Raw genomic sequence first — 13,221 nt, forward strand, 5'->3', positions numbered from 1 at the left:
AATATTGCACAAGAAACTATCTGGAAAATCTGCATCCATGAGGTTTTGGGAGCACTTAGGCATCACCCAAGAGGTTTGCCAAAACATCAGGCGTTCAAGAGGGAACTAATTTTCATAGAATCATAAAGTGTTAGAGTTGGGACCTCCATCATGTCCAACCGCCTGTTCATTGCAGGATTCGCTAAACAAGCTCAGACAGATGTCTGTCCAGCCTTTGTTTGAAGACTTCCATTGAAAGAGAACTCACCACCTCTCGTGGCAGCCTGTTCTACTCATTGATCACCCTCACTGTCAAAAAGTTTTTTTCTAATATCCAATCTGTATCTTCTCCCTTTCAGTTTCATTCCATTGCTTCTCGTGTTTCCATGTGCAAATGAGAATAAGGATGATCCCTCTACACTGTGACAGCCCTTCAGATGTTTGTAGACAGCTATTAAGTCTCCTCTTATCCTTCTTTTTTGCAAGCTAAACATTCTCAGATCCTTTAACCGTTCCTCGTAGGACATAGTTTACAGTCCACTCACCATCCTGGTAGCTCTTCTCTGAAATTTCTCCAGTTTTTCCATTTTTTTTAAATGTGGTGCCCTGAACTGGACACAGTACTCCAAATGAGGTCTGACTTATATCTCCCACATCTTTTCCACATTATTGGGTCAGCTGTTGCCTTTTTTTGGTTTAGTCTGAGATTAGTGGTGAATTTAGACATCCTAATTCCGGTCCATCAATGCACCTGAACAAACACCGATCGACTATATACAAGTCAATCAGGACTTTTTTACTGTCCTCTTTACATAGGCCGATGAACAATAATGGGGACAGAACAATGACTGGTACTATTGTATCAGCCATACAGTATTATATATCGGCAGCACATCCCCTGTTTATACAAGCGATGTGCTGCTGATAATAACAAGCACCGATCGACTATATACAAGTCAATCAGGACTTTTTTACTGTCCTCTTTACATAGGCCGATGAACAATAATGGGGACAGAACAATGACTGGTACTATTGTGTCAGCCATACAGTATTATATATCGGCAGCACATCCCCTGTTTATACAAGCGATGTGCTGCTGATAAGCAGACTTTTTGCTGGCATAAACAATCCGATCACCTGATGAACAAGCGTCTTGCTCCTTCTGTGGGTGGTCACTACCATATTTAATAAAAATTAAAACGACAGTTAGTATTTGAATATAGCAGTGCATGGACAGTGCTAGAGAACTACTAAGGTGTAATCAGTGAACAAGTGTTATTAGGAATGTTCGATCCCAGTTGGTGCTCATAAAGTTCTATGGAGAACTGTAACTGTCGTTTCAAGAGAACTTGCAGCAGGATGTCTGTGTCGGCCTTTAGTTCCTCCTCCCCATCCTCCTCCTCTCTCCATAGAATCTTAAAAGCACCAGCTGTCATCTCCTATCTCAGTAATGTGAAAATCTGTCTTCTCTGAATACAAATTTTACCCATGAATTGCGAGTGAAAGATCAGTCCAGCAGGACAAATAAGATATATATATTACAAATATTCTTATTGCCATGTGCACTAATGATTCATGAAATAAAAAATAAAATGGCGGTTACTGTTTGATAAACAGAAAAAGGAACCAAACATAAAAATGTCCCTAAATCAAGTATATACGCCGGAAGGATCCAGGACTCTTTTACTGACGACTAGAAATCCTGTTGAAGACGAAGGACTACAATTCCCTAATATTTAGGTTTCTGAATTAATTAGGTAAAGCCCCATCAAGGAACACGGTAGTATTTCCAGACCTTGTGCCTCCTTCTCAGGATCGGGCACTTCCCCTGATTTCACATGCTGATTGTGAATAGGAAAACGTAAATATTTCCAGTGCCAGCTCATAAATAAAATGCTTCTAAACTGGGATTATGGGGCATTAAATCTTATTAATGTATTGTTATAAGGATAATGTTTATTTAGGAGTCCTGCATAGTCAGAGCCAGCCTTAGAATAGAGCCCTGTGCCATCCACTCTACTCTATATATTGTGCCATGTAGTGCCCAATATATATATAACTAGCTATTGAAGCCGGGTGGTAAGCATTTATATTGGTATATGGTCTCCATCCTGGTATGTGCTGCTTCCATCCTGCACCCTAATCTTGTCATGTGCTGCTACCATCTTGCGCCCCCATCCTGTCATATGCTGCTCCTATCCTTTGCCCTCATCCTGTTTTGTGCACCTCCATCTTGTCATCTGCTACTCTCTTCCTGTGCCCTCATCCTGTCATGTGCTCCCATCCTGCGCCCCAATCCTGTCATGTGGTGCTCCCATCCTGCACCCCATCCTGTCATGTGCTGCTCCTATCCTGCGCCCTCATCCTGTTTTGTGCACCTCCATCTTGTCATGTGCTACTCTTTTCCTGTGCCCTCATCCTATCATGTGCTCCCATCCTGCGCCCCCATCTCATGTGTTGTTCCCATCTTGCGCACCCATCCTGTCATGTGCTGCTCTCAGACGGCACCCTCATCCTGTCATGTGCTGCTTCCATCCTGCGCCCACATTCTGTAAAGTGCTGCTCTCACCCTGCGCCCCCATTCTGTAATGTGCTGCTCCCAACCTGCGCCCCATTCTGTAATGTGCTGTTCCCATCCTGTGCCTCCCATTCTGTAATGTGGTGCACCCATCCTGCACCCCAATCCTGTCATTTGGTGATCCCATCCTGCGCCTCCATTCTGTAATGTGGTGCACCCATCCTGTGCCCTCATCCTGTTTTGTGCGCCTCCATCTTGTCATGTGCTATTCTCTTCCTGCACCCCAATCCTGTCATGTGGTGCTCCCATCCTGTGCCCCCATCCTGTCATGTGCTGCTCTTATCCTGCGCCCCCATGCTGTCATGTGCTGCTCTCATCCTGCGCCCCATCCTGTCATGTGCTGCTCCCAATGCTGCGCCCCTGTTCTGTAATGTGCTGCTCCCATCCTGCGCCGCATTCTGTCATGTGCTGCTCCCGTCCTGTGCCCCCATACTGTCATGTGCTGCTCTCACCCTGCGCCCCCATTCTGTAATGTGCTGCTCCCAACCTGCGCCCCCATTCTGTAATGTGCTGCTCTCATCCTGCACCCCCATTCTGTAATGTGCTGCCCCCATCCTGCGCCCCCATTCTGTCATGTGCTGCTCCCATCCTGTGCCCCATTCTGTCATGTGCTGCTCCCATCCTGTGTCCCCATTCTGTCATGTACTGCTCCCATCCTGCGCCCCATCCTGTCATTTGCTGCTGCCATTCTGTGCCCTCATTCTACCATGTGCTGCTCCTATCCTGTGCCCCATCCTGTCATGTGCTGCCCTCGTCCTGCGCTCCATCCTGTCATATGCTGCTCACATCCTGCGCCCCATCCTGTCATGTGCTGCTCCCATCCTGCGCCCCCATTCTGTCATGTGCTGCTCCCATCCTGCGCCTCCATCCTGTCATGTGCTGCTCCCATCCTGCACCCCCATTCTGCCATGTGCTGCTCCTATCCTGCACCCCCATTCTGTCATGTGCTGCTCCCATCCTGCACCCCATCCTGTAATATGCTGCTCCCATCCTGCGCCCCCATTCTGTAATGTGCTGCCCCCATTCTGTCATGTGCTGCTCCCATCCAGCGCCCCATCCTGTAATATGCTGCCACCATTCTGTCATGGGCAGCTCCCATCCTGCGCCCCCATTCTATCATGTGCTGCTCCCATCCTGCGCCCCCATTCTGTCATGTGCTGCTCTCATCCTGCGCCCCATTCTGTCATGTGCTGCTCCCATCCTGCACCCCCATTCTGTAATGTGCTGCCACCATTCTGTCATGGGCTGCTCCCATCCTGTGCCCCCTCATCCTGTCATGTGCTCCCATCCTGCGCCCCAATCCTGTCATGTGGTGCTCCCATCTTGCACCCCCATGCAGTCATGTGCTGCTCCCATCCATATGCCCTGTATGTGGCTCCATAAAGGTTCGTGGCCCTCATAAAATGCTCCATAGAATAATATGCCCCGTATGCTGCTCCATAAAGGTTGATGGCCCCAATAAGATGTTTCATAGCATAGAATGCCCTGTATGCTGCCCCATAAAGGTTGATGGCCCCATAAGATCCTCCATAGAATTATATGCCCCATATTCTGCTGCGATTAAAAAAAAAAGACATACTCACCTCTTGTCGCTCGGCGCCGAGTGCCAGGGGCCTGAGCAGGCGGGGACACTGGCGCACTATGGGGGTCAGGTGCCGGAGTTGCCACTGGCTCAGGCCCCGGCACCTGCGATATTCCCCCGTCCCCGTTCCACCGCTGCGCGACGCTCTGTCTTCCGGGTCCTCTGGCTGTGACTGTTCAGTCAGAGGGCGTGTAACAACTCTGCTGGCATCACAGCATGGCCTCACATCTCTCACACAATCTTACCCACTGCTCCAGGCCATGATGTGGTTTCTGTTTCTTGCCAGCTCCATGTTCTGTGTCTCTGCTCTCTGCATGCTTCATGGCTATGCGTATAGGGGGCCGGCGCCTGAACTCTCTGGTTCTTATAGGAATCAGGTGCATCTGTCCAATCAGTTCCTGACCAATTACCAAGAGGCCTCCTATATATAGTGCAGCTCCACCCTGTGCTCTGGGCCTGTGCAATGTGTTAGCTCAGTTAGTGTTTAGCTGCTGAGTTTGCCTGGCCTTGCTCTGAGTTCTCCCTCTCTGGAGGCTTTTCTCTGTGCTATTGCCTTGATCTTGTAGTCCGTCCTCCAGGAGGCAGAATATCCGGGTCCCTGTGTCTTTGTCCCTGTGTCTTGTTCCATTGCCTTGTCTGTACTTTGTCTTTTCTCGGTCTCCTTGTCTGTGGCTTCCTTCCCTGCTTTGTCTTTCCTTGTGTTCTCAGTCTGCTTACACTCCGCACTCTTGCGGCTCTGCACTCAGTCCTTGCTTCGCACTCTCTGGCTTTGCTCTGTGGCTCCGCTCTTTGCGGTTCTATCTGGCTCCGCTCTTTGCGGTTCTATCTGGCTCCGCCTCCTGTGTTTCTGCACTTGGCTCCGTCTCCGCTCTTGGCTCCGCCTCCAGCGTCTCCACTCATGGCTCCGCCTCCAGCGTCTCCGCTCTTGGCTCCGCCTCCAGCGTCTCTGCTCTTGGCTCCGCCTCTTGCGGCTCCGCCCTTGGCTCTGCCTTCTTCTTCTCTTCTCTTTGCTCCACCTTCTACTCGTACTCAGCCTCCTGCGTTTCTGTTCTTGGTTCTAGCTCTTGTGCTTTCGCTCTGCATCCGCTCTTGCGGTCTTTCTCTACTTGTTACTTAGTCCTCCTGTCTGAACAGGTTCCAACCTGTTTCTCATACCTGCCTGCAGACCGGTCCCTACCGGGTCTTCCTATGTTCCAGCCGTACCCGCCTGCCTACCAGAGAGCCAGCCGTGTCCGCCTGCCCGCCAATGTCTCTGTTGTACCCGTCTGCCTGCCTATGTCCCAGCCGTACCCGCCTGCCTACCAGAGAGCCAGCCGTGTCCGCCTGCCCGCCAATGTCTCTGTTGTACCCGTCTGCCTGCCTGTGTCCCAGCCGTGCCCGCCTGTCAGCCAGAGTGCCAGCCGTGCCCGCTCCGTTCCTTAGTGGATCAGCAGCCACAGCCAGACATCACCCTAGAGTGGCACCTGGTAGCTTCCTATTGTACAAGTCTGACCTCACCATCAGAGGCTCCAGCGAACACCTAGGAAGCTACTTAGTTACGCCCCTTCCAGGGAAGTTTGGTCTGTGGTCCAGTGGGGCCACACCCCCGTATGCCCGCGCCAACCAGTCTGGGCGCGTGCGTGACAGGGCGCACACTAAACACATCATCGCGTCCTCTGACCCGAACGTAACACACAGCCAAAGGACGCAGAAGACAGAGCGGCGCACAGCGGTGGAACGGGGACAGGTGAATATCGCATTCTCACCCTCCTGGTGCCGTCCCTGGTTCTCTGTCAGAGATTGCGGTATGTGTTCAGTGCTTACGCATACCAAGATCTGGGCTGCGTCACTCTGTGGGGTCCAGACTGCGCAGGCGCTTGCGCAGTCTATAAAGGCTTCGGACAGAGTGACGCTCCCAGCATTATATTATAGATACAATAATAATAATCATAAAATATAATCTTATTGCTGAAAAATAATAGGTGCCTAGACCATAGAGGGTAAAAATGGCCAATACTACCGATGGGCCTGCACATTTAGGTGTTCATAGACACTAGGACATGGCATACTAAAAAATCGTTATTCACCTTTTATACTTTTTTTTTTTATTGGAGACCCATAGTTATATCAGTCCAGAATATCCCTTCTTGATCAGTTCCCTGAGTTCATACACTAAACAAATGATAATATCCTACAATGCAATAAGGGCAAGCAACATAGCAGTGACTATACAGCAGCGACAACAGTGTCAAAATCAGCCCTGAAACAAGTATTTTGCTGCAGAAATGCTGCAAAATTGAAATTCACAGTAATAATCTGGAGCATATAACATGAGATAATGGTAGCAGTCCTAAAGATATTCATGAGGTGGCAGTCATTTCTAATCTTGGGATATACATAGATTCCCTTTAACATATTAGACAAATTCTATCAGCAGGTTTTGCATTCTAATATGAGAGCAGCATGAGTTGTTGACTGAGACCCTGATTCCAGTGATGTGTCACTTACTGGGCTGCTTGCTGGAGTTTTGCTACAATCACTGTTTTATCTGCTGTAGATCCAGCAGTTCTCCAAATGCTGAGCTGTGTATAACTCCGCCCACACCACTGATTGGCAGCTTTCTCTTTACACCTTACATAGGCAGAAATCTGCCAATCGGTACGGAGCGGCGGGGTTATACAAAGCAGAGCAATATCTAGTCCTGTAATGATAATCTCCTGCTGATAAAACACTGATTTTATTGAAACAAACCAATAAGTGACACATCCCTGGAATCAGGCTCTCAGCCCCTAAATCGTGTTGCGCTTATATTAAATAACAAAATCAGCTGAAAGATTCCCTTTAAGAGGATAGCAGTGCTTTTACTGGTGTGGAGGTACAATCTCATGTTAACTGCACGATAAAATCAGACCATACAGAATTATTGTACGTATGCGATTCTTATGCAGCTACATAGATTATTGAAATATTGCAATGGTTTAATGATACAATATTAGATAATAATGAGCACTACTGTATAGAAGAACTCATTCCGTTAAATCCCTGCGGCAATTGCTTTTAACTATGAAGAGGTCACCTTGGGTTAATTGTGGCATGATTTGTGCCTTGGAGTTTAAGGTTTCCTTAGGTTATCTTCTCAATCTGACAGTAAGACTAGAGGAAATTGAGACAAATCATTACTATAATAATCATCAGATAAACCTTAGCCATATGACTCGGGATCACTGATGCTGCTTCACTTTAATGCTAATAATCTGGTATTAATATGAAACTATTTGTCACGTTTTAGAGGCATCTAAACGTAATGAACATAATATATGTAGCTGCCAACACTGATTGAATTAGATAGGAAGCAATTACAATCTGAATATTGTTATCCTGCATTCTCCTCCATCCTAGCAATATTTACGGATTGTAATCAGTACAGATGGTAATTAGAATTAAAACTCAAGGACCAAATGATCAAGACTGGCGTTTTTTATGCCAGTCTGGAAAAAAAAGTTAGCTGGTGTAAGATGTAGAAAATTTAATAAAAGTATATGCCCATTAATTAATGTAGCATATCCTTTGGGAATTCCCAAGTGCCAGAAGCAGAAATCTGCTCCAGTCATAAGCTTGAGTAGTGCTCCAGTTATGAGACTGAGTAGTGCTCCAGTCATGAGCTTGTGTAGTGCTTCAGTCATGAGCTTGATTAGTGCTTCAGTCGTGAACTTGAGTAGTGCTCCAGTCATGAGCTTGAGTAGTGCTCCAGTCATGAGCTTGAGTAGTTCTCCAGTCATGAGCTTGAGTAGTGCTTCGGTCATGAGCTTGAGTAGTGTACCAGTCATGAACTTGAGTAATGCTCCAGTCATGAGCTTGAGTAGTGCTTCAGTCATGAGCTTGAGTAGTGCTCCAGTCATGAGCTTGTGTAGTGCTTCAGTCATGAGCTTGAGCAGTGCTTCAGTCGTGAACTTGAGTAGTGTTTCAGTCGTGAGCTTGAGTAGTGCTCCAGTCATGAGCTTGAGTAGTTCTCCAGTCATGAGCTTGAGTAGTGCTTCAGTCATGAGCTTGAGTAGTGTACCAGTCATGAACTTGAGTAATGCTCCAGTCATGAGCTTGAGTAGTGCTTCAGTCATGAGCTTGAGTAGTGCTCCAGTCATGAGCTTGTGTAGTGCTTCAGTCATGAGCTTGAGCAGTGCTTCAGTCATGAACTTGAGTAGTGTTCCAGTCGTGAGCTTGAGTAGTGCTCCAGTCATAAGCTTGAGCAGTCCTTCAGTCGTGAACTTGAGTAGTGCTCCAGTCATGAGCTTGAGTAGTGCTCCAGTCATGAGCTTGATTAGTGCTCCAGTCATGAGCTTGAGTAGTCCTCCAGTCATGAGCTTGAGTAGTCCTCCAGTCATGAGCTTGAGTAGTGATCCAGTCATGAGCTTGAGTAGTGCTCCATTCATGAGCTTGAGTAGCCCTCCAGTCATGAGCTTGAGTAGTGATCCAGTCATGAGCTTGAGTAGTGATCCAGTCATGAGCTTGAGTAGTGCTCCAGTCATGATCTTGAGTAGTGCTCCGGTCATGAGCTTGTGTAGTGCTCCAGTAGTGAGCTTGAGGAGTGCTCCAGTCATGAGCTCAAGTATTGCTCCAGTCATGAGCTTGTGTAGTGCTCTAGTCATGAGCTTGAGCAGATTTCTGCTATAATTTGTGCAACTAAATGATAGTGAATTTTTAAAGCTGTGGTTGGCCATGTCTCCATCATCTTTGCATTCTCATCCCACCAATATAAATAAAAAGTTTTGGAAACATTTTTGCCTAATCAAGCTTTTTGCAAACATTTGCAACTTTTATGCACCAGAAATAATTAAAAATAGTGAGTAAAGTTCAGTTGTGAGCTTGAGTAGTGCTCCAGTCATGAGCTTGAGTAGTGCTCCAATCATGAGCTTGAGTAGTGCTTCAGTCATGATCTTGAATAGTGTACCAGTCATGAGCTTGAGTAGTGATTTAATCGTGAGCTTGAGTAGTGCTCCATTGATGAGCTTGAGTATTACTCCAGTCATGAGCTTGAGTAGTCCTCCAGTCATGAGCTTGATTAGTGATCCAGTCATGAGCTTCAGTAGTGCTCCAGTCATGAACTTGAGTAGTGCTCCGGTCATGAGCTCAAGTAGTGCTCCAGTCATGAGCTTGTGTAGTGCTCCAGTAGTGAGCTTGAGTAGTGCTCCAGTCATGAGCTCGAGTAGTGCTCCAGTCATGAGCTCATGTAGTGCTCCAGTCATGAGCTTGTGTAGTGCTCTCATCATGAGCTTGAGTAGTGCTCCAGCTATGAGCTTGAGCAGATTTCTGCTATAATTTGCACAACTAAATGATAGTGAATTTTTCAAGCTGTGGTTGGCCAAGTCTACATCATCTTTGCATTCTCATTCCGCCAATATAAATAAAAAGTTTCAGCAACATTTTTGCCTAATAAAGCTTTTTGCAAACATTTACAACTTTTATGCGCCAGAAATAATTAAAAACAGTGAGTAAAGTTCAGTCGTGAACTTGAGTAGTGCTCCAGTTGTGAGCTTGAGTAGTGCTTCAGTCATGAGCTTGAGTAGTGTACCAGTCATGAGCTTGAGTAGTGCTTTAGTCGTGAGCTTGAGTAGTGCTCCATTGATGAGCTTGAGTATTACTCCAATCATGAGCTTGTGTAGTGCTCCAGTCATGAGCTTGAGTAGTGCTCCAGTCATGAGTTTGAGTAGTGCTCCAGTCATGAGCTTGAGTAGTAATCCAGTCATGAGCTTGAGTAATGCTCCAGTCATGAACTTGAGTAGTGCTCCGGTCATGAGCTTGAGTAGTGCTCCAGTCATGAGCTTGTGTAGTGCTCCAGTAGTGAGCTCAAGTAGTGCTCCAGTCATGAGCTTGAGTAGTGCTCCAGTCATGAGCTCGAGAGTGCTCCAGTCATGAGCTTGTATAGTGCTCTAGTCATGAGCTTTAGTAATGCTCCAGTTATGAGCTTGAGCAGATTTCTGCTGTAATTTGCGCAACTAAATGATAGTGAATTTTTCAAGCTGTGGTTGGTCATGTCTCCATCATCTTTGCATTCTCATCCCGGCAATATAAATAAAAAGTTTCAGCAACATTTTTGCCTAATCAAGCTTTTTGCAAAACCAGAAATAATTAAAAATAGTGAGTAAAATAAAGTCTGCCTCATCAGTAAACTAATAAAACGTGGCAGACTAGAAAACACAAAGGTCTTCTTATACAATACAAAGCAGCCTACAGTCATGGCAAAAAGTTTTTAGACAGATGCAAATTTAGATTTTCACAAAGTTTACTGCTTCAGTAGATCTTTTTATCATATTTCTATGGTCACTCAAGTACAATTTAAGCATGTTATAAGTTTTTACACTTTTATTGACAAATATACCAAGTTTATGCAAAGACTCAATATTTATTGTGTTGACTCTTATTTTTGAAGACTTCTACCCTTCGCCCTGGCAGCTGTATATCGACTACTAGGCCAAATCCTGACTGATGACCACCCATTCTTGTCTAAACTTTACTTGGATTTTATCACAATTTCTGCATTTTTGTTCGGCCACCCGCTTTTTGAGGATTGACCAGAGGTTCTCAATGGGAACCTCGGACTGGCCCATAGGCTCGGACTGGCCCATAGGAGAACAGGGGAATCCTCCGGTGGGCCACTGTGCAGATCTGGCCCTCCATCCCTACTGTATGGGCAGTACTTGGCATAATTCACTTGATTCACTCTGGACAGAAAAAAAGTAACATCCCATCACACGTTAATCAAACTTCAACTTTTTCATTTATATTATGAGATTTTCATAAAATCTAAAATAAAAAAAAACAACAAAACTTTTAACGACTGTTTGTGTCACGCAATGTGGAATATGTTGGTGAAGATATTGTAAAATTTAGCTCACAACCAATCAATCTGATAATGGGACTATGGAACCTACTCTTTTAGTTTCTCCCCTGATTGGATTTTTGTCTTCTTAATTTAGAGGTGAATCTGGCGCTGGGAAGACAGAGAATACCAAGAAGGTCATCCAGTACCTGGCCGTGGTGGCATCATCACACAAGGGAAAGAAAGACACCACCATCACTGTAAGTAGCGTCCATTAATAACAAATCACTGATTTATAAAGCAAACGATAGCTGGTAACACTCAGAAACTCTCCACAGGGTGGAGCCATTTGTTCTCCTGCCAAGTAACTGACATGTTAAGAATACACAGCTACATATCAGTTCTGGTGTTTATATGTAGCGAAGACTTTGTATAATACACTGTGTGTTGTGACCCGGCACAATCCTGATCGTGTCGTGCTGACAATGTCACTTGGATCATCGAGTGCAATATTCTCCCACTAAATGTTATTATTTTCTCTAAATTGTTTATGGAGAGGTTTAGGAAAATGCAGACATGAGGGTTTTATTTTGGCATCATATTCAAAATTATATAAAACCTACAAACATACAAAATGAGCAAAAGCCCTGCTGTAACCAAGCTCAATCGTTGTGTTTTTTTCATAGTATCGAAAATTGTAAGATTTGATGTTGAGAAAGTAACCCGTTAGTGTCCTAAACATGTATCCCCATAATAAATGTTATGTAGTTCTGTGTCAGCACAAAATGACTGTTCAAACCAAGCACAGAAATTATGCACATGGAAAAAAGAAACCGGCTCACCCTCCGATCAGTTCAAGTGGAGGCTCGAGATCGGCGCCACTTCCCCGACGCGCGTCAAGTGCGGGAGAAAGAATGTGACCCAGCTTCCAAGAAAATTCTGCAGAAATTGTGCGCCATCGGTGTGGCCAAACAGCTAAAGTGGTTGTTACCTTTCAATTAAGTTTCTACCCTGGAAAAAAATGTGCTGTATTCACCTTCTCCAGGTCAATCGGCGAGTCTTTTCCGCTGATCCTGGACCCTGGCATCGGATGCAGTACAGACGTCACATCAACAGAGCAGCAATCGATCAGTGAGCTTAGCAGCTCTGAAGGGGGTGATCCGTCTACACTGGTAGGGCCACTGATCTCATTGATTGGCTGCCACGCTGTTGAGGTGACGTAAGCGCCACAGCCGATGCAAGACATGGTGTTGTTGTGATACGCCCAATCAGCGCTGGCGTCACTGTCCTCGCCTTTGGACAAATCGAACATGAAGCGGAAGTCCGGGCTGCAGCTGATCTCTGACTTCCTCTTCATGCTCAAGTCGACAGGAGGTGGAGACAGTGACACAGACTGATTGGGCGCCTGGGTCACGTGTCACTACAGCAGTACCGGAGCCTCGGGAGAATGACTGCCGACACCACGGGAACGGCGCTGGCATGGGCGTTGAGTATAGGCTTTATTATTTTATCAGGGCCAAACGTTTTGATTAAGAAGGGGTTGTCCTAGTAGTGGACAACCCTTTTAATTAAAGGGGAGAACCCCTTTAAGTACACCTTCCTACATACTTGATTTTGCATCTATGTCTGCACTCCTCCTCATTCTTGATTGACAGCTCTTGCTCTACATGAAGGAGCCATAGGGGGGCAGAGATAGGTGGAATATAAGTAGATGGACTGAACTGTTTGACCACGCCAAGGGTGCACCGAGCGCCTGTGCTTGGTTTGAACAGTCACTTTGTGCTGACAGACTGGATGTAAGGGAACAAATCCATGGCTTTCCTACAGGAATTTCGAGACAACTTGGATTTTAAAAACTGTGTCATCTTCACTATTCCCCCTGGACTATGGATGAGGCACATGCAGGGACTTGTATTATCACATGGATGGGCTCTGGCTGACTCCTCTATCTTTGTCAGCAGCAATCCATGGTAATAAATGGGGAACCTTCCTCTAATATGGCTACATGCCTTTATGACACAACGGCTTTAAAACTAAATGTACGAGCGACATATGAGTGCCTGAGGCCATAAAGGGTTATCACCATCTTTAGGAGTTATCATCTGTAATGCTTTGTCTAGATGAAGTGGCGTCTGAGCATGCGCACCACCACTCCATTGATTCTCTGTGAGACTGATGGAAGTAGCTGAGCGCTGTATTCAGCCATCTCCGGCAGTCCTGTAGAGAAAGAATGGAGCGGTGATGCACATGCTCGGGCGCCACTTCATACAGATGGGATACTTCACAGCC

General features: G+C 46.1%; 1 protein-coding gene across 3 annotated transcripts in view; it reads left to right on the forward strand.

Moving 5' to 3' along the window:
• Positions 1-13,221, forward strand: part of MYH11 (myosin heavy chain 11) — a 128,563-nt gene that overhangs the window by 72,110 nt on the left and 43,232 nt on the right. For all 3 annotated transcript variants that reach the window (XM_069734097.1, XM_069734095.1, XM_069734096.1), the window contains exon 5: positions 11,090-11,192. In XM_069734097.1, the coding sequence (XP_069590198.1) occupies positions 11,090-11,192 (103 nt within the window). The remainder of the gene's footprint in view (positions 1-11,089; positions 11,193-13,221) is intronic.

This window comes from Ranitomeya imitator, chromosome 7 (genome assembly GCF_032444005.1).
Source record: "Ranitomeya imitator isolate aRanImi1 chromosome 7, aRanImi1.pri, whole genome shotgun sequence".
NCBI lineage: Eukaryota > Metazoa > Chordata > Amphibia > Anura > Dendrobatidae > Ranitomeya > Ranitomeya imitator.